At 44.8% G+C, this 20,895-nt stretch overlaps 1 protein-coding gene across 1 annotated transcript in view; it reads right to left on the reverse strand.

Annotated features, from left to right (window-relative positions):
* Positions 1 to 20,895, reverse strand: part of ADAM22 (ADAM metallopeptidase domain 22) — a 253,471-nt gene that overhangs the window by 141,784 nt on the left and 90,792 nt on the right. Inside the window, 1 exon segment of the mRNA XM_044292767.1 lies at positions 13,663 to 13,729. Coding sequence (XP_044148702.1) covers positions 13,663 to 13,729 — 67 coding nt within the window.

Consider the following 20,895-nt stretch of genomic DNA (forward strand, 5'->3'; position numbering starts at 1 on the left):
TAGTGGAGGCATGTCTGGCACTGTATAGAGGTATATCTGGTACAGTAGTGGAGGTATGTCTGGCACTGTATAGAGGTATATCTGGTACTGTAGTGGAGGCATGTCAGGCACTGTATAGAGGTATATCTGGTACAGTAGTGGAGGCATGTCAGGCACTGTATAGAGGTAAATCTGGTACAGTAGTGGAGGCATGTCTGGCACTGTATAGAGGTATATCTGGTACTGTAGTGGAGGCATGTCAGGCACTGTATAGAGGTATATCTGGTACAGTAGTGGAGGTATGTCTGGCACTGTATAGAGGTATATCTGGTACAGTAGTGGAGGTATGTCTGGCACTGTATAGAGGTATATCTGGTACAGTAGTGGAGGTATGCCTGGCACTGTATAGCGGTATATCTGGTACAGTAGTGGAGGTATGCCTGGCACTGTATAGCGGTATATCTGGTACTGTAGTGGAGGTATGTCAGGCACTGTATAGCGGTATATCTGGTACAGTAGTGGAGGTATGTCAGGCACTGTATAGCGGTATATCTGGTACAGTAGTGGAGGCATGTCTGGCACTGTATAGAGGTATATCTGGTACAGTAGTGGAGGTATGTCTGGCACTGTATAGAGGTATATCCGGTACAGTAGTGGAGGTATGTCTGGCACTGTATAGAGGTATATCTGGTACAGTAGTGGAGGTATGTCTGGCACTGTATAGAGGTATATCTGGTACAGTAGTGGAGGTATGTCTGGCACTGTATAGAGGTATATCTGGTACAGTAGTGGAGGTATGTCTGGCACTGTATAGAGGTATATCCGGTACAGTAGTGGAGGTATGTCTGGCACTGTATAGAGGTATATCTGGTACAGTAGTGGAGGTATGTCAGGCACTGTATAGAGGTATATCTGGTACAGTAGTGGAGGCATGTCTGGCACTGTATAGAGGTATATCTGGTACAGTAGTGGAGGTATGTCAGGCACTGTATAGAGGTATATCTGGTACAGTAGTGGAGGCATGTCTGGCACTGTATAGAGGTATATCTGGTACAGTAGTGGAGGTATGTCTGGCACTGTATAGAGGTATATCCGGTACAGTAGTGGAGGTATGTCTGGCACTGTATAGAGGTATATCCGGTACAGTAGTGGAGGTATGTCTGGCACTGTATAGAGGTATATCTGGTACAGTAGTGGAGGTATGTCTGGCACTGTATAGAGGTATATCTGGTACAGTAGTGGAGGCATGTCTGGCACTGTATAGAGGTATATCTGGTACAGTAGTGGAGGTATGTCAGGCACTGTATAGAGGTATATCTGGTACAGTAGTGGAGGCATGTCTGGCACTGTATAGAGGTATATCTGGTACAGTAGTGGAGGTATGTCTGGCACTGTATAGAGGTATATCCGGTACAGTAGTGGAGGTATGTCTGGCACTGTATAGAGGTATATCCGGTACAGTAGTGGAGGTATGTCTGGCACTGTATAGAGGTATATCTGGTACAGTAGTGGAGGTATGTCTGGCACTGTATAGAGGTATATCGGGTACAGTAGTGGAGGTATGTCAGGCACTGTATAGAGGTATATCTGGTACAGTAGTGGAGGCATGTCTGGCACTGTATAGAGGTATATCTGGTACTGTAGTGGAGGTATGTCTGGCACTGTATAGAGGTATATCTGGTACAGTAGTGGAGGTATGTCTGGCACTGTATAGAGGTATATCTGGTACAGTAGTGGAGGTATGTCTGGCACTGTATAGAGGTATATCTGGTACAGTAGTGGAGGTATGTCTGGCACTGTATAGAGGTATATCTGGTACAGTAGTGGAGGCATGTCTGGCACTGTATAGAGGTATATCTGGTACAGTAGTGGAGGCATGTCTGGCACTGTATAGAGGTATATCTGGTACAGTAGTGGAGGCATGTCTGGCACTGTATAGAGGTATATCTGGTACAGTAGTGGAGGCATGTCTGGCACTGTATAGAGGTATATCTGGTACAGTAGTGGAGGCATGTCTGGCACTGTATAGAGGTATATCTGGTACAGTAGTGGAGGTCTGTTTTGCACTACATTTCTTTGGCAGTAACTCTGGAAGGCACCTGAGTTTTAGCTGCCCATAAACTATAGGTATCTGTCTCACACGAACGCTCCTTTGGCCGACAGTTATACCTCTCAACACACCCAAACACATGCACACATGGCTGTGCTGGGTATGCATGTATTTTCCATGGGGAGAAGAGAGAAACCCCCGGCAGCAGCTTATCTCCTGAAAAAAACAAGGGATTTCAACATGCCCGATTCTTCTCTTCACCAACATCTGCCGTCACAGGACAGTCTGGTGAACCCCCATACACGTAGATGGCCGGTTGATCCTTCTGAATAGAAGAACTCAGCTGACATTTACCTAATGTGTATCGGCACCAAGAACGTATAGGGTCATGTGAGGCTGGCACTCTTTTCATGGCAGATCAATGGCTTACTATTAGGATCTAATCTTCCGGCCCGGATACAAAACATGTCCTGTACCCTGTATAGTATTACTAGTCCTAATAGAATAAGCTGGAGCGGATGAGAAAGCCTCAGAGATACCATCCATCATCTGCCTCAAAGTTTGTAGAGGACTGTTCTGAAGTTTGGCCAGGTTCCCAGCTTGTCGGGTGAGCACTTACCCTGCACCACAAGAGCATTCGTCTCCACTGATGATTTATATTGAAAGCGTACGGTCACATTAGTCCGATTTTATCTATGTGATCCATAGCGCAATGTAGATCAGAAGATGCCCTGCAAGGCCCCTTCCACACAAGCGAGTTTTCCGCGTGGGTGCAATGGGTGACATGAACGCATAGCACACGCACTGAATCCGGACCCCTTCATTCATTTCAATGGTCTGTGTTACATGAGCGTTTTTTTTACGAATCAGTTCTGCGTTGCATGAAAAACGCAACATGTTCTATATTCTGCGTTTTTCACGCAGCCCTGGCCCCATAGAAGTGAATGGGGCTGCGTGAAAAACACATTGCATCCGCAAGCAAGTGCGGATGCAATGCGTTTTTCACTGATGGTTGCTAAGAGATGTTGTTTGTAAACCTTCAGTTTTTTTATCACGCGCGTGAAAAACGCTTTAAAAACGCATTGCACCCGCGCGGAAAAAACTGAACAACTGAACGCAATCGCAGACAAAACTGACTGAACTTGCTTGCAAAATAGTGCGAGTTTCATCCGGACCTAATCCGTCACGCTCGTGTGAAGGGGGCCTAATGGTTGCTAGGAGATGTTGTTTGTAAACCTTCAGTTTTTTATCACGCGTGTGAATAACGCATCAAAACGCATTGCACCGGCGCGGAAAAAAAAGGAACGCAATCGCAGACAAAACTGACTGAACTTGCTTGCAAAATGGTGCGAGTTTTACTGAACACAACCTGAACGCATCCACGCACCATCCTCACTACATCCCTTTTTCGGAAACCTGACCAGGCTGTGTAAAAATGCCAGTTGCGACATCATTTAAAAACTGGGTTTTGCAACTTTTTATTGCCAGAAAACTGGCGAAGGGGACATGATAAATTCCCCTCATTGTGTCTGGTGTTAGTGACTTTCCTGGCAACAGGCTCCTTTTAAAGCAATTGTCTCAAGAAGAGATATGTCCTATTAGAGAATTGGAACATCATAGAGCATAGAGGGGACGTCTTCCCTTCTCTGGTCGCATGAGCGACATGTAATATAGCACAATGACGTGTGACCGCCAATTGGGATAAGACATGTAGACCTCATTGGTTACTCATAGCAACCAATCACAGCGCAGCTTTCATTTCTCAAAGTGCTATGGTAAAGTGAAAGCTGAGCTGTGATTGGTTGCTTCGGGAGACAGTGAGGGAGATTGATCAAAACTGGCCTAGCAACCAATCAGAATCCACCTTTCATATTTCAGAGCTTCTTTGAAAAATGAAAGGTGGAATCCGATTGGTTGCTATGGGCAACTAAGCAAGTTTTCCTTTACACCAGTTTTAATAAATCTCCCCCATTATATCTATTATTAACCAGTTTTGATCGATCTGTCTAAACTCTCTAGTGGCTGGAGATTTTTCCACATTTTCAATGATGTTCCTTATTTCTTTCTACTGCACTGACTGCGACTTTCCACATGAAATTAAAAGCTATTTACGATCACCTTTTCAATACATTTTCCAGCCATACGTTTTCCTTCATTTTACGGACCACCAGTTATGACATTTTTTTTATCCGATTTATGGATTACCTCTGACTGTACATTGCAGTTGATAAGTTATGAACAAACAGGGCCCCGGGAACGCCCCAGTCTAGACAGGGACACCCATTTGTGGGCAGTGCTTACACAAGCCCCTCCCATTTTGTCCCAAGACAAAAATTGCAGGGACTGTCTCTGAAAATCAGGGACAATCCCTGGAAATTTGGAACTGCTGGGAACTATGCTGATTGGGGTCATACCAACATTTTTATATGAAGTTTGCATCCATTTTTCTTCTTGGTGTTGCGTGTATTTACATCAAATGTGTATTTGAAGCCGCATTCACACTGACATGTTGCATGAGGTTTTAGTAGACTTTATTTTAAAGGGGTATTCTGATCACTTCAAGTTATCCCTAAGGGCTCATTCACATGTCCACAAAATGGGTCCACATCCATTCCGCAATTTTGCAGAACTGGTGCAGACCCATTCATTTTCAATGGGGCCGCAAAAGATGCGGACAGCACACCGTGTGCTGTCAGCAACCGCACTTCCATTCACCGGACCCACAAAAAAAATAGAACATGTCCTTTTCTTGTCCGCAGCCACGGACAAGAAAAGGCATTTCTATCATAGTGCTGGCCATGTGCAGTCTGCAAAATGCGGAACGCACATAGCCGGTGTCCATGTTTTGCGGATGCGCAATTTGCAGACCGCAAAACAGTTGCGGACATGTGAATGGACCCTTAACCACAAAATAGAGGATACCTATCAGATCAGTGGGGTCCTACTTCTGGGACTCCAACCAATCATGAGAACAGGGGTCCCTGGAGTTGGGCATGCGGTTTGCCCCTCCATACATTTCCATTGCACAGTTGCCAACAGTCCCCAATTCGCAGGGACTGTCCCTGATTTTCAGAGGCGGTCCCAGCAAATGAAGGCTTTCCAGGACCAAAAATGGGTGGTGCTTATGGAGACTCCACCCATAAGTAGATTGTCTTGGTTGGGCTATGCAGCATTCTCGGGGGCAGGGATTACATTCCCCAAACTTACCAACTACAACGTTGGTAACTGCGCCGTACATTTTTATGGGACCTGCCAGAAATAGCTGAGCGTTTGTACTCGCCTGTCTCTGGTAGTCCCATACAGAGGAAGGACCCTGCGGGGTACAGAGCCCCTGTGGTCATGGTGGGTGGGGGTCCCAACAGTATGTGTAACATCCCGGAGATATGTTACCAAACTCTTTATCCCCGCTACAACATGTTAAGTGTAATTTTATTGTCCGTCTATATAATTATATTGTCATTAATGTCATTTTATGTATTTCCTAGGCCCGTTTCATATATTATGCTGTGATTTCCATGTGCACCAGCAGGTGGCAGCAATGTGTGATCAGGAACTTAGCCAGTTTAGTATACCTAAGCTGGAATAGTGCATTCCAGTTTAGCCCCCCCTCTGTGAGCAGAAGTGGGCTGGTCCCGTGTCCTGTCTCATGGGGAGGAGAAGGAAGTTCTAGTTAGTGTGCCAGCCACCCCTGCTGGGAGAAGGCTGTGTTGGTAGGAGCTCCCAGAAACAGGGATCCCAAGACAGGATCGTGCCTCGGCTGAGGCCAAAGATCACTCTTCCCAGTCTGAGCCCTTCAGCCTCGACTGTGGACAAGCAAGCAGCACCTCCAGAACTACAGATCTCCAGGAAGAACTTTTCCCTGCGAGCAGTACTGTGAGTAACATATCCAGAGTCCAGGAGAAGCCAAATTCCTCCTCAGCTAGTCAGTCCCATACCAAGCAGAAGACAGACAGAGCAGAAGATAGATACCTGCCAGATTACCCAGGCACATCGTATAGAAGCAGAAGAGATATTGATCCCTGCCACATATTGCCAATACCTGCTGGGACCCAAGACTTATGCTGTCACTCGTATGGATTTATGCTGCATTAAAGGGGTTATCCCATCATAATGATCACTGTTAAATCTGTTAATGATTTGACAGTGATCATTTTTGTAAATGTACTTTATTAACAAATCCCCACCGATTAGGATAAAATTCATACCCACTTACCTGATTGTTGTGACTCGGTCTCCCCTGGTTACGACCACTGCTCTTCTCCAAAAGCTGGAAGGTCGCGCTTGCCCAGAAGACTCCTTCTTTTCTCCCGGCCGGTCCGCTCGCTGTTCTGAACGCACACGCTGCCGCGCATGCGCGACGGTGACTTCTTCCCGGCCAGAATAGTACAGAGCTGCGAACGCGCACGCCGGCTCTGTAGGAATAAGTCACCATTGCGCATGCGCGGCGGCGTGCGCATTCAGTCCAGCGCGCGGCACGGCCGGGAGAAGACTTCAATCAAGATGAAGCCCAGGAAGTGAACGCGCGGTGGCAGCAGGTAAGTATAAAAACGCAAAGTGGGATAACCCCTTTAAGTAAAGACAAGTTGGATTATATCACCAGTCTGGATCGCATTCCTTACTACCAAGTTCCTCAATTACTCCTACTAGCAACACTCATTTTATTGCAAGTGAGCCAGGATCCAGGAGTCCAGCCGTACCCAGGTAGGAGACACCGTTGACATTACACAGATACATTATCCCCCTCTGGCATTGCTCACCTGGTACGTGAGTTATAACATCTTAAAGGGCCCCGCAACAGTACCCTGCGCACATTGTAATTGGCGTCACGAACAAAACATAGACTTATATACATCTATCCTGACCCACTGCATATTTGGCCACAGTACCACGCCCCGGCTCATTGCATATGACCTCCACCAATCTAATAGTATCCCCTATCTTAAGTATAGGGGGTAACTTAAAATGACCAGAATACCCCTTTCAAGGGCATTTGATGACATTTACACTGCTGGGCCCTGTCAAAGTGGAGAGGGTGCGGCGTTTGCAGAGAGTGCAGAGCCTCTAGGTGTAAGGACAACGCCCCCGTTGCTCCTAGAGGCTCATTTGCATATATTAAAACATCATCTTTCTCAGCAATGCGGGCACATATGAACATTGGACCAACACAGATGCCTTCAGCTGCCAAGCGCTCATGTAACAGGTCAGCCGGTGTCATAGGTACAAATCTGCTGACAGATGCCCTTTACACTGGTTCACATCTGAGCGTACTCTGTATGCGCGATTTTATCGTGCGTTTACATACGCGGCTCTGGAAACAAGCAAACGCCCATTGTCGCGTGTTCCCGGAAGTCTAAGTGCGGGAACGCGCGACATTGCGCCCTAAAGAAGCTCCTGTACTTCTTGGGGCGTAGGGTGTTTTACAGAGCGATCGTACACGCTGTAAAACGCTCAGGTGAGAACCATGCCCATAGGGAATCATTGGTTCTTGCCTGTTGAGCGTTTTACAGCGCGTAGGAACGCGCTGTAAAACGCTCAGGTGTGAACCCAGCCTTAGTGAAAAGAAAAAAAAAAGACTAAAGTCCATCACAATAAAAGATGATCAGGTGCTAAATAAAACTTTACTTTTATTGGTTCATTAAAAGCAGAAGAACCGCATATCCAAATCACAGGAACCTCAGTAATTGAAACTGATGCGTTTCTGATCCATATAGAAATGCGTCAGTGAATTACTGAGGTTTCTGTGATTCAGATATGCGGTTTTTCAGCTTTTAATGAACCAATAAAGGTCAGGTTTTACGCAATTCTGGATAATCTTTTACTGTGAATTTTCTGAAGCCACTGAAGCTGGCTCTCATTTCGTGCACCAAACACAAGTTAATCTGACCACATTGGGGCAGATTTACTAATACTTTGCATGAATCACAGACTTAATATTAGACATCTACTATTCTGATGTATGGACCTTTATAAATTTGGAGTATTGTGCTCTTGGGCCAAAACTGGCTAGTCTACGTTAACACCACCTATAATAGTAGACGTAACTTCACCACAAAAGTGCGCCAAAATTTTGGCACATTTTTGGAGCATGGCGGTGCATTAAGGCCATGCCCCCTTTCTTGTGAAGCCACAACCCCTTACCAGATGATCGGGTGTAAAATGATAAAAAAAAAAACTGTGTAAACCAGTAAATGTGATGCAAAGCAAGCACTGGCACATTTTCAATAGTAAATCTGTGTTTTTCTAATAAAGTCCATCAGTTTATTTTATCGTTAGTTGCATCCCATAGGGTTTAAAGGGGTGTTCCTCTGTAGACAATCCATTTCTGTTAGAAGGGCACCTATACAATAAGGTGATGACAAATGAAAAATAAACTGGCTGAAAAAAAATTCATGTGTAGCCAAGAAAAAAAACACAAATGCCATTTTTACATCTACCCAAAAAAAATATTTTTTTTTAAATAAAAAATACGTGACGGAATCCTAAAGAGGACGTTTCATCGCTTCGGACATGTCTGTTATCGTAAACTCTCAATAAAATGTCAGTCGTGGAATATTTGTTCTCATAACTTCCCTTGCCAAAAGGGTGTGTCCCTACACAGTCTGCACTGAATGGACACCCGCTTGCAACTGGAAATACCCAGTTGCCAATTAATTCATACATTTTTAGGAGGTATAAAGAGAAATGAGGAATAAAATTACTAAAACAGACGTGTGCTAAAAGGTTCCCGTTAAAGGGATTGTCCTGCGAAAACTATTCTGTGGTTTTCAAAACAGCACCTGAATATGAATTTTGTAATTGCATGTAATTACAACGTTTGCATAGCCACTGAGTTATTCAATAAAAATGTATCTGTATAGCACCACCTGCTGTTTGTTTCTATTCTTATTCCTTTGTCCTGCTCACTGAGATGGCCGCACATGCTCAGTTTCCTCTTTCAACTGCCTCCTGAGCTGTGATAGGGAGAGCATTGACACGCCCCCTGAGCTGTGATAGGGAGAGCATGGACACGCCCCCTGAGCTGCAGCAGAAAAGACACTCCCCTTGAGCTGTCAGCTTCATATAAATCTAGCAGAGCAATGACTGAGGAGATCTCTGGATCCATGGGAGGTGCAGGGCTGGTTCTAGCTTTGTTAGAAAGAGATTGTCATGGACTAAATGATGTCTGATTTTCATATTTACATTAATCATGGGATAACCCCTTTGAGTATCTTAGGGAGGGCACTTTTTGGTGGAGTACATATAGGACCAATATGCTCATATGCATCAGTAATGTGAATTCTATGCGGTTTGCCTATTGAATGGGGATTGCTCTCCCAGCCAGCATGACATCACTGGACCCCTGCAGCAGAGTGACTGGCGGCCTTTTCATTCCTTAAGTCGCTCCCCTTCCTCTTCGAGGTATTTTTGTTCTTCCAGCCTTTGAGGCCCATTGAGGAGTTCACTACCAGTCAGCTCACGTCCCTCTGCCTGGTGCAAGAGGAATTCTGCAAAATGAATGGGATTCAGTACAGATCAGACTTGCAGGGATCTGAATGCACCACGAGGGATTAGGTCTGCTAAGGAATATAGGTTAAAAAGAGACGAAGCGTCCTACGATCTCACAATGGTAATAATGTAAATGGGCGTGATGGGAAGGAACGGACGCAGCAACACACAAATGGGCAGCTACCATGCACTAGGGGTTTTCAAATGGGACATTTCAGAATTTCCCTGGCCAAGCGGTATTATCCTGACCAAATATTGATTGAATTGACGATTCCTGATCAGGGGAGTGCCCAGATCTCATGGAGCCACATAGCAAAACCTATGGCCCCCCACCCCAACTGGTTTAACGGTATGTGTGCATCAAACACTCAGATTTCTGATAAATCTGTTTTTTTTGTTTTTTTATTACGTGGAAGACATTTTTTAATTTAAAAAAAGTAAAAAAATTATTAATGAAAGTTAATAAAATAAAAAAAGCTCTGCCACTTTAATTTTATCCGACTTCTATGTTGAAAAAAGGTGCTTCATATATATATGGGGCTCATGCTCGCCACAATGTATTACATGAATGTATGTGCACCACTAAACTGGCATAAATACACTGATAAACCCCCATACAGCTCTATGTCTGCGGCCTCCTTCATACAGTGTATTATAAAACGGTCTGCCTGAAGCCACCACTAGGGGGAGCTCAGCGCATAGGAATTTATGCAATATTCCCTGAGTTTAAAGGGGTTATTCCCATCTGGGACTTGGATAGCATATTGCTAGGTCCCACCTCTGAGACCCGCACCTACCTCTAAAATGGGCCCCCATGCACGGTGTGCTCTCAATTCATTTCTATGTCGATATGCCGCCAATGTCTCAGATAAGACAACCCCTTTTATGGAAGCTGTAAATAATCTCTTTGCACTCCCCCTAGTGGTGGCTTGTGGAAATGCAGTAAATCTAGATCGGGAAAAGGAGAAGCAGTTCAGCAGTACGCCCCCGCTTCCCCCCTGTCACGTGGCCTGCCTCAATGGTGGGTACGCCACTGTGCTTGGTCATAACCTCCTACTACTCGGGATCAGCTTTAATCTGTGGAGGAACCAGGCAGCAAGTGTTCAATTTCAATGCAGTGCCAGAAACTTTGTAGCTACACAACTTATTGGCAAGGGGAATGGTAACGCTCAGTGTTCCTTTATTAATACATTTCCAGGAGTAGTAACAGAGGAGCAACCATGCAGAATTCTAAGAAAAGAAGCTACAGAATTATTATTTCATGGGGAATGCAATTAGTTACTAAACCAGACATGTCAGAGGGACGACGGATCTATTATTCAGGCATATTAGGCAGAAACGTTTTCTCAGGAGTTATCACTGCCCTGTTAAGACAAGATCTATTCATATTTCATGAGCTTTGTACACCGTGTCTCCAGATCCTTTTGCCAATGCCTGGCACACTGTTTTTTTATTTATTTTTTTAAACAAATTCTATAGAAAAAAAAGCCATAAATCCTATTTATTTCCATAGAACATTTTAATATTACGTTCCTTCTGTTCTGTAGCGGTCTAGATATTACGGATTCATTTTTGGTAAAAAAGTATCTGTAAAAACCACCTTAAATCTTGGAGGAACGTCAAAACTGATGCACTGTTCTATAGGTTGTGCGGGGCTTGAGGGGGTGGAGCATGACACCAGGGTTCAAGTATGCAAATTAGCTCTCCTCCAAAAGGAAGGAAACTGTCTCTCTACTGCCACCAGTTCCCTGCTTTCTACCACTTTTCTGCATTCTTGATGAGAGCTAATTTGAATACGTTTTACCCTTAGAGCAGGGATGCACAACCTGCGGCCCTCCGGCTGTTGCAAAACTACAACTCCCAACATGCCTGGACAGCAGGCTCGGACTGGCCCACAGGGTTACAGGGGAATCCCCCGGTGGGCCTCTGAGCAAGGTGGGCCCCTAGTCTCCCACCCCCTGCACAAGTGGCACATAACACATTAGATTTTCCTGCACTACATATATATATTTAATGTACCGCACCTTAACCAGCTTATGTTCATATAAAAAAACTTGTTAGATTATTTATTATATTTTAAATGTATCCGTACGGTGGGCCTCCAAAATAAATTTTACTGGTGGGCCCTAGGTACCCCAGTCCGACACTGCTGGACAGCCTAGAGATATTATTTATAAATATATTTATTATTTATAAATATTTTTGTAATTGCATGTAATTAAAGTTTTTGTATAGCCACCGAGTTATTCGGTATAATGCATTTGTACAGCGCCACCTGCTGTTTGTTCTTTTCCTTATTTCTCTGTCCACCTCACTGAGGTGGACACACATGCTCAGTTCCATCCTTCAACTGCCTTCTGAGCTATGCTAGAGAGAGAGAGCTGCTGCAGAAAGGACATGCCTCCTTGAGCTACAGCAGAAAGGACACACTTCCTGAGCTACCAGCTTGATAGAAATCTGGCAGAGCACTTGGAGCAATGCATAGGGAGATCTCTGGACCCATATGAGGTACTGGTCTGGTTCTAGCTTTGTTACAAAGAGATTGTCATGTGCTGTATGGTGTCTGATTTCCATTTTTTACATTGTTCATGGGATAACCCCTTTAAGAGAACCTAACGCCATTTAACGCTCCTCTATGAAACAAACCTACATAAGTGTACAAGTCCTCTAAGAAAACATGATGGTCAAGGGTGTACATATAGAGCTGGACCATTCTAGTGCCCCTGGAGCAAGAGTGGCACACAGCCCGGGATAATGACAGAACTTGTGAAGGACTCCACTTTCCAGAGGGCCCCACAAAGGTCACGGAAAAGTGGACATTCCTCACCAAAGCTTTGGGTGACCCATTTGTGCTTGAGCGTCTGCCTAGGCTGCTGCCCTAACATCCCCTAGAGCAGGGATCAGCAACCTTCGGCACTCCAGCTGCTGTAAAACTACTACTCCCAGCATGCAAACTTTCTTGGCTGTTCTTGTAATCCCCATGGAAGTGAAAGGAGAATTGTGGGAGTTGTAGTTTCAGAACAGCTGGACTGCCGGAGGTTGCTGATCCCTGCCCTAGAGCTAGAATTTCTAGGTTTTGATCCCCACAAGGAAAAATGAGGTTGCAGGGTGAACCTGGTGACCGAACCCCTCGATCCACTGGAATGACACCCATAAGGACCCACACAATCCCATATCTCTATTTCATAGGGAAGGATAAGTTGGTAAGTTCCCTTTAAATTGTTTAAGGCATTCAGGTTCAATGCTAACATAACTCACATCATGAAGGATAGTGAATAATATAAACCAGTGGTTACAGAGATGTCACAAGTCGGGGGTCAATTCCTCACAACATAAGGCTGGTGGGTGCTGAAAATCACCGTTATATAGCATGCAGAACAGAAGAAGTAAATTGGGTCAGAGCCTAGAGGGACAGATACACATATGGCGACTGTCACTCTGTCTACTCCTAGACTGTGTGGAGGAATATTCTACATCAGATCGCTTAGATTGTGGAATATTGGATAGGGAGACTGCAGGACAGTGTAGGGAGATTGTAGTGGGAGTTTTTAAACACTGTAGGGTGGGCATAGGGAGACTGCAGGGACAATGCAGGCTCTGTAATCTGAAGGGATCCATAGGAGACAGCCCACTCTGCAGAAATCCATGTGTAGAGCACAGAGCTATCCAATCGAACAGAGTCCACCTTGTTTAATAGATAAGCAATTCTATTAGGCCTTGATTCTCAAACTGGGGTGAAGAAGCTGTGTAATTTAACGGCTATTGGGGTGCCCACCTTGTTTCATAGGCAGCCAAATATTATACTCAAATGTATTACTGACCTCACAGATTCCCGCCGCTGCCCTGTACCCCGCTGCTCTCTACTTCATGGTCCTGGCCTCGACACATGGGAAATGGCTGGAAATGACCATTCAGCCAATCACAAGTCACAGCTGTGACTCACCTCAGGCCACTGATTGGCTGAGCAGTGTGTTTCCACCCATTTCCTGCGTGTCAAGCCGGGACCAGGAAATAAAGAGCAGCGAAAACTGGAGCAGCATCAGAACTACAGCAACAAGGGATCGGTGAGGTGAGGGGAGTAATGCTTATTTTTGTATCCCGCTGTGACACCCCTTTAACACTGAATAAATGGAAAACCTGTAACTTACTTTCATTTCTACTGTGCTCCCGTCTTTTGTAATATGTCTTTCCACGTAGTCTGAAGACAGCAGGTCACTACAAGAAATAAAGGAAATGTTAATAGTCATACGGCGACCACAGATGATGAGAAGAACAAACTGGCAAGTGCCCATTTGGGGCAGAGAATACTACTCCACTCACTAGCCAAATAGGACCTATGCTGGGTACTTCAGTGTGTAACGTACCGAGGAGCGATTTGTACCAGTGTCCTCTATTATGTTAAGGGTTTGTCTCACCAAAACAGAAAACCCTGCAAGTGGGTCACCCCTTTAATTACAGCTGTCCGTCCCATTCAAGTGAATGAGAAAGGAAGCTGTTATTACACTGCAAGGGAGCTGACATGCAGGTAAACACTGAAGAGGACCCAGCACTCACATAAGCACCGCACCCCCCCTCTTGAGTGGTGGGGTGCTGGGAGTGGGACTGATGACCTACCCTGACTGTCCTCTTTTTACATCCACTTTATGCCACAAGGATCCCCGGAAAATAAGATGACCATAGATTGTCCTTCTTCAGGGACCCCCAAAATTCAGGTGTGGGAACCAGGCATCAAATTCTTAATTCACCTGCAGAGCCCCCGCAGGGGAAACTTAAGAATGACATAATTTCCCTTAGGCCTCTTTCAGACGGGCGTTGCGGGAAAAGGTGCGGGTGCGCTGCGGGAACATGCACAATTTTTCTGCGCGAGTGCAAAACATTGTAATGCGTTTTGCACGCGCGTGAGAAAAATCGGCATGTTTGGTACCCAAACCCGAAGTTCGGGCTTGGGATCGGGGTTGTGTAGATTGTATTATTTTCCCTTATAACATGGTTATAAGGGAAAATAATAGCATTCTGAATACAGAATGCATAGTACAATAGTGCTGGAGGGGTTAAAAAATAAATAATTTAACTCACCTTAATCCACTTGATCGCGCAGCCGGCATCTCTTCTGTCTGTCTTCTGTGCTGTGTGCAGGAAAAGGACCTGTGGTGACGTCACTCTGGTCATCACATGGGCCATCACATGATCTTTTACCATGGTGATGGATCATGTGATGACCGGAGTGATGTCACCACAGGTCCTGTTACTGCACACAGCTAAGATGAAGACAGAAGAGATGCCGGCTGCATGAGCAAGTGGATTAAGGGGAGTTACATTTTTTATTTTTAATTTTTAACCCCTCCAGCGCTATTGTACTATGCATTCTGTATTCAGAATGCTATTATTTTCCCTTATAACCATGTTATAAGGGAAAATAATAATGATCGGGTCTCCATCCAGATAGTCTCCTAGCAACCGTGCGTGAAAATCGCACCGCATCCGCACTTTGCTTGTGGATGCTTGCGATTTTCACAGCAACCCCATTCACTTCTATGGGGCCTGCGTTGCGTAAAAATAGCAGAATATAGAACATGCTGCGATTTTCACGCAACGCACAAGTGATGCGTGAAAATCACCTGCTCGTGTGCACAGCCCCATAGAAATGAATGTATCAGGATCACGCATCGCATCCGAGCGGAATACTCGGCCTTAGGCAAGGTGCTGGATCTCCTTAAAGAGACCAGTCCTGTATGGAGATGTATGGAAGTACTCCCTGGTATGGAGACTTATTGGCAATGCTCCACGGAATACTAATATGCCAAGAAAGAGAACCATCTCACCAGCGCCACCTATTGGAAGTGGCCCTTATGAGTCAACATCCAATTTCCACCCAGCTTTGGAACTTGACAAGGGACTATATACACTATATATACACTATATATATATATATATATATATATATATATATATATATATATATATATGGACTGGTGAGGTGCATGCAACCCGAAACAGCTGTCTCTTAATGGAAATCTGGCTTGGCTTTATTCCCTTGTCAAATTCCAAGGCTTGTTGGGATAGTCAGCTCTTGACTCATAGGAAGCCACTTCCAATGGTGGTGCTGTTGAGATGGTTCTCTTTCTTGGGGGATACCTCTTTTCATAATGATTCCCTTTATAATAAATGGGCTCTCCATGTAATGCTCCTCCTGGATGGGCACGCTTTGTAACGCTCTTATCAGATTTATACCCTATATACCGTAGTTCAACATCCATAGTTTTAGACCAGGGGCTCCTAGTCCCTCCCTTGAGGTAGTTGCCTGGAATAAAAGGGAAAATAGGTTTTTTTAAAGGGGAATTGTATCTATACCCATTAGTACTAATGCTGTGTCAGAAGTGTTATAACTGGATTTCCTTCGTTATGACACTTGGTGGTTGTTCTTGCTTCTGGATCCATATCTGGACTTGCCTCATTTATCACTACTGAAGGGGGCACCACCCAGAACTTGTAGCCCTGATTCCACACTTGGTGTCTGAAGCGAAGGTATGATGCAGAGCTAGCTCACCGATTGAGTGCTGTACGACATGGGCAGTATATGGGACACCATAAAGAGGAGGACATCAATAGAAGAGAACATCCTACCCAAGATTGGTCCTGCTCCACATAACCTGTCAGCATATGATTTACCATGGAATTCCTCTTCCTGTTAAGCCACGGGCTGCCATATAAAGTACGGTAACTGTTTAACATGAGCATTGCTAAAAAAATAATAGCTGAGGTATAAGTTATTCATGTTCCTAGACGTCCCACTAATAGACATAAAAAGAATCAATACACCCCAACTTTTCATACTGGACAATCAGTAAAATACTCAATATTAATCATTTATAACCTGCAGTCCGTCGTCTCCTGCTCCATTAACAGTAATGCACAGTTATGATCTCTTCTGCACTTATTTATTCTCAATGCATCAACATCATAGGAAGTCAATGCTTAGGACCCGTTCATAGTCAATCTCTATAGGGTCTAGTTATGGTACCGTATATTCTTACTCTGATCATACTCTCAGAATTGTTACTCCTTAAATGACAAAAAGTATACATTTTCCATATTATTATTATTTTTTTACAAAAATCTGATTAATACGGAAGAAAATATAGTAAGTGGATAAGCTAGGAAATCCACCTGCAGTTAGACATTGTATATCTAGCAAACAACCTGTCCTAAATGACCTGTGTGGATGGTGCTGTGGTGACAGCAAAGAAGTCAATAAGCTGCCTGTATTATTAATCAGATTTTTCAGATTCTCCATATTTACAGTCATTGCATGCTTGAAACCATACCGCAAATCATTAACCCCTAATATGTTCATGCACATTCTCATCAACTTCCACTATTTCCAATGTAATATGTCCCAGACCAGTCCCTACTTCCCAGATATACATAACTTAAAGCTCATAGAGCCCAACTATAAAAAACATCTGTATCACCTACCATGTGCCATTTATAGTCCTGGGGCCAGATTTATCACGACTCTCACTCCACTTTCACATATGGCTAAAGTCAGTTTTAGCCAAGTCAGATTTATGATCGCCCCTTTAAGACTGTAATAAATGTGGTTTGACGGTAGCAGTTTATCCGTCAGTAAGCAGCTTTACAAAAGTCGCACGTTTTTATGAAAAAGTCGCATGTTCTACTAAAAAGTCCCATAAGATGAGCATGGTCCTCACTGGAGTGAAGTTGCGACTTTTTTGCGACTTTTAAAAAAAGTCCCAATAGTAAATCTGTCTAGAGATTCATTTACATACGAAAACACGCCCACTTTCAGAAAACTGGCGAGCATAGTGCAGAGCAGAAAAAAGTCGCAAATTTGTGCGCAGTTTTAGCCTTTGGGACTTTTTTGCGACTTTTCCACTCCACAAAAGTGACTTTGCCTAATGATATATCTGGCCCCTGGTGTCTTCTTGTGTGAAAAAGGGGCCTCTAGGCCCTCTTAGGAACCAGGGCTAGGGTCCAACTGGTACCTTTGCAGACCCCTTTGTGTGATGCAAGAAGAGAGGAGGGACCCTGATAAAAGGTGCCTTTTGGGCAGGAGAGAGGGCACATGTCCAGGGGATGGTCTCACGACTCTGCTGGGGGTGAGCACTGTATAAAGGCCTGCTGTAGCAGCTGAAGGGTGCCTGGGAGACCAACATGAGAAGGAACATGAGTGAAAATGGTGGGGTCACCATGGGAAGGCATACACAGGGGAGAAGGGCCACAGACCAGCTCTGAGAAAAAGCAGAAGACGTGAAACATCTGTTGGCCACACACTGCCATGTCCTGCTCTTCACTTTGTGCCCTGTATGTAATTTTTCAATGAATTGGATTTTATACCGGAGAGTGCCATGGAACATCTGGGTCAGGCCTAGACGAGTCTGCAGACCAGGCCTACAGCATGTCCCTGTCTGGGCACTTGGATCAGCAGTCACCGTGGCTGCATTGACCTGTGGAGACAGACACAATGATGGCTGCAGTTGGGTGAGAAGTGCCAGGTGAGAGTCTGGCCCCTGAATGAAGAGGCAGCGGAAAAGGTTAGTGCCACTGGACCAAAAACTAGACAATGCCCTATGCATTAGACCCTAAGAATACTGGGGAAGTGGAAGGAGAAATGTCCTATAGGTGCGGGTCTCTACTCTCAAGAATGATGTTGGGAATGAAAAGATGGCCATGCATGGTTGGCTCTCTCTATACTCTTCTATAAAAGTTTCAAAAATAGTTTGGGATGCTTACTTGGCTATTTTCATAATAGACATAGAAGTGAATGGAGAGAGCCATACATTCATGGTCACTTCATCATTCACACAGTGGCCACGAGACTGAGCCCTGTCCTAAAGATAGGAGCGGGTCCCTCCTCCATGGATATGCTATAAATGTTCAGATGCGAATACCTTTTATTGCATATAACGTTATTATGCTCATTGTGTAACAGTATGCAGTATGCTCCAGAGCTCCCTCTAGTGATGGCTGCAGGCAGCCAGAATGTCTATGCAGGGGATTGTAGAGTTTTGTATTGAAAAAATAAGTCATTCATTTATGTATAAAGGAATAACATTGTACCTATTAAAATGATATTCCGAAATGGAAAATCTGGCTAGTTGTGTCCTGATCTCGTGTGTTACTACATAACTTGGAACATTCAGTACCATAAAAGAGCTAGATGACAGATTTTAGCCTGAAATTGATTAACTAGGAATTTGCAAAATGTAATACATGACAGAAGCAAATTAATAAAATTATATTGATTGGTAGTTTTTTATTTTTCTTTTATTTAAGAAGAAATGCTTTTTAAGAAATAGCCGTAAGTCTGATCGGTAGGAGCCGGGCCGGTAAATGCAGGCTGCAGCATATTTTTCTCCCAGTAAGCATTCCCATCTCTCCACTAAAGACAATAAAGAAAATGCTGATTTGTTAAAGCTTGTGCATCACAAATGGCTCCTGCGCTCATGAAAGAGGTCTTGCATTTTTTATGACCAGGTAATACAGAGCGGATGTGAGCTAAGGAAGTGGAAGACGACGATACCATGAACATAAATATAGAAAACTAGACTTCTATCCAGACCTTAGAGGGGGGTTTTCCCATCAGCGGTGTCTAGCACCTAGCCCCCCCACCAATCAGCAGTGCATCGGGCAGCCGCCAGCACCAGAAACTGCAGTGGACAGAGTTCTCCATCCACTCTGTGGTTTCTAGTGCCGGCCTATTGCAACTCAGCTACCATTCACTTGAATGATGATGATGATGATGTATAGTCTTGTGTACACGCAGTCTTATCCTTCGGGCCTCGATGCGCTTAGCTGACTAATTCAACAGGGAGGAAACCGGGAATGGGAGCAGAGTTGCAGTACCCTGGCATGTGTACTACACAGTGGACAGAGCCTTCTTCCAGCCCGGTCTACTGTATGGTCCCACCTCCATATATATGTCTTGAAGTGCCAGTGCGTACACCCTAATCTTCACCAGCCAATGGCTGGCAACCCTGGGATACTTCAGGTATCTTCCCCTGTGGGAGGGTGCCTGAACAATAGGTGTCCTGTACCGACTTTCTGCCTATTTACCTGTATTTTGACCTGCCTACCCTGACCTGTGCCTGACCTCTGTATTGATCCTATGCTGCTTGCCCTGACCTCAGACCATTTCCCGTATAGCACGTACTTAATCAGCACTGACCTTGGCCTGTCCCTGACTACGATTCTGCCTGACCCCTCGGTGCTTAGTACCGCTAGTACCAGTGTCTCTGATCCCTGTGGGTCATCTGTCAATCACAAAAGACTTCTCCTGGAGGTAGCGGCCTGGTGGTTCCCCTGCAGCGAAGTCCAGATCCTTGTATAAGCATTAAAGGTTGAATACCAGGGGACTTCCAGGATAACGCCCTTAGGATTAGCCCAAAGTCAAATCTGTTTGTTGACACAGTGGTTCCACACTGACTGCTGTAACACTGTGATTGATTTTTGTAGAGCCCTGTGAAAGATCCATGGCTGGTATTCATGTTGACAATGAATGATGAGTTAAGGAATTTTTTCTTATGGCATAGCCATATGAGTCCTTGGTAGTCAATGTTATTTTGATCCATTCACAGATTATTCCAGGAAATGCTGTACTAGTGTCCCCGGCCATCTTCAGCGCATGCGCCCGACACCCTCACTGGCCGGGATCGCATCGCGCGTCTGCTTTATGCGCATGCGCCGGGCACAGCGCATGCGCATAAAGCAGACGCGCAATGCGATCCCGGCCAGTGAGGGTGCCGGGCGCATGCGCTGAAGATGGCCGGGGACACTAGTACAGCACTTCAGAGTAGCCGCCCAGCTCAGTGAATATTAATGAGCTGGGCGGCGCTTCAAACGGCAGTTGTGGCGAGGCTGGCTGGGCGCAAGTTGATATGAAGCACCGCCCCTTGGGCAGATTGAACACCAGGAAAGCAGGTTATAAAACTTCTGATTACTGTATTTATGAGGCGGACAGGGGGGATACTTAGATGATTCTAATACCCTTTATAAGACCTGTACTGTCATATATACCCCTAAATATGCTTTTTGGGCCTGTCAGTGTCCCTTTAAGGTTTACTTCATCAACTCTTGGGGACAAGACTCCTTGGTGGCCCCTAGAAAACAGGTGTTCTGAGCAACTGCCTAGATTGCTGCTCCCTAAAATTGACCCTATGCAGAGTTTGTCCTTACCACATTGGTTCTTTCAAAGTGGACAAGATGACAGATTAATATAAACTGGGAGATACAAAAGGCAAATGCATCCTGTTTCAACATTAACATCCCACCTTCCATGATCTTACCAGATTACCAGCAAAAATGTCCAAATAAAGCCTCATTCACACGTCAGTGTTACACAGACATGTGCTGTACGTGTT

Source organism: Bufo gargarizans, chromosome 5, assembly GCF_014858855.1.
Source record: "Bufo gargarizans isolate SCDJY-AF-19 chromosome 5, ASM1485885v1, whole genome shotgun sequence".
NCBI classification, from domain to species: domain Eukaryota; kingdom Metazoa; phylum Chordata; class Amphibia; order Anura; family Bufonidae; genus Bufo; species Bufo gargarizans.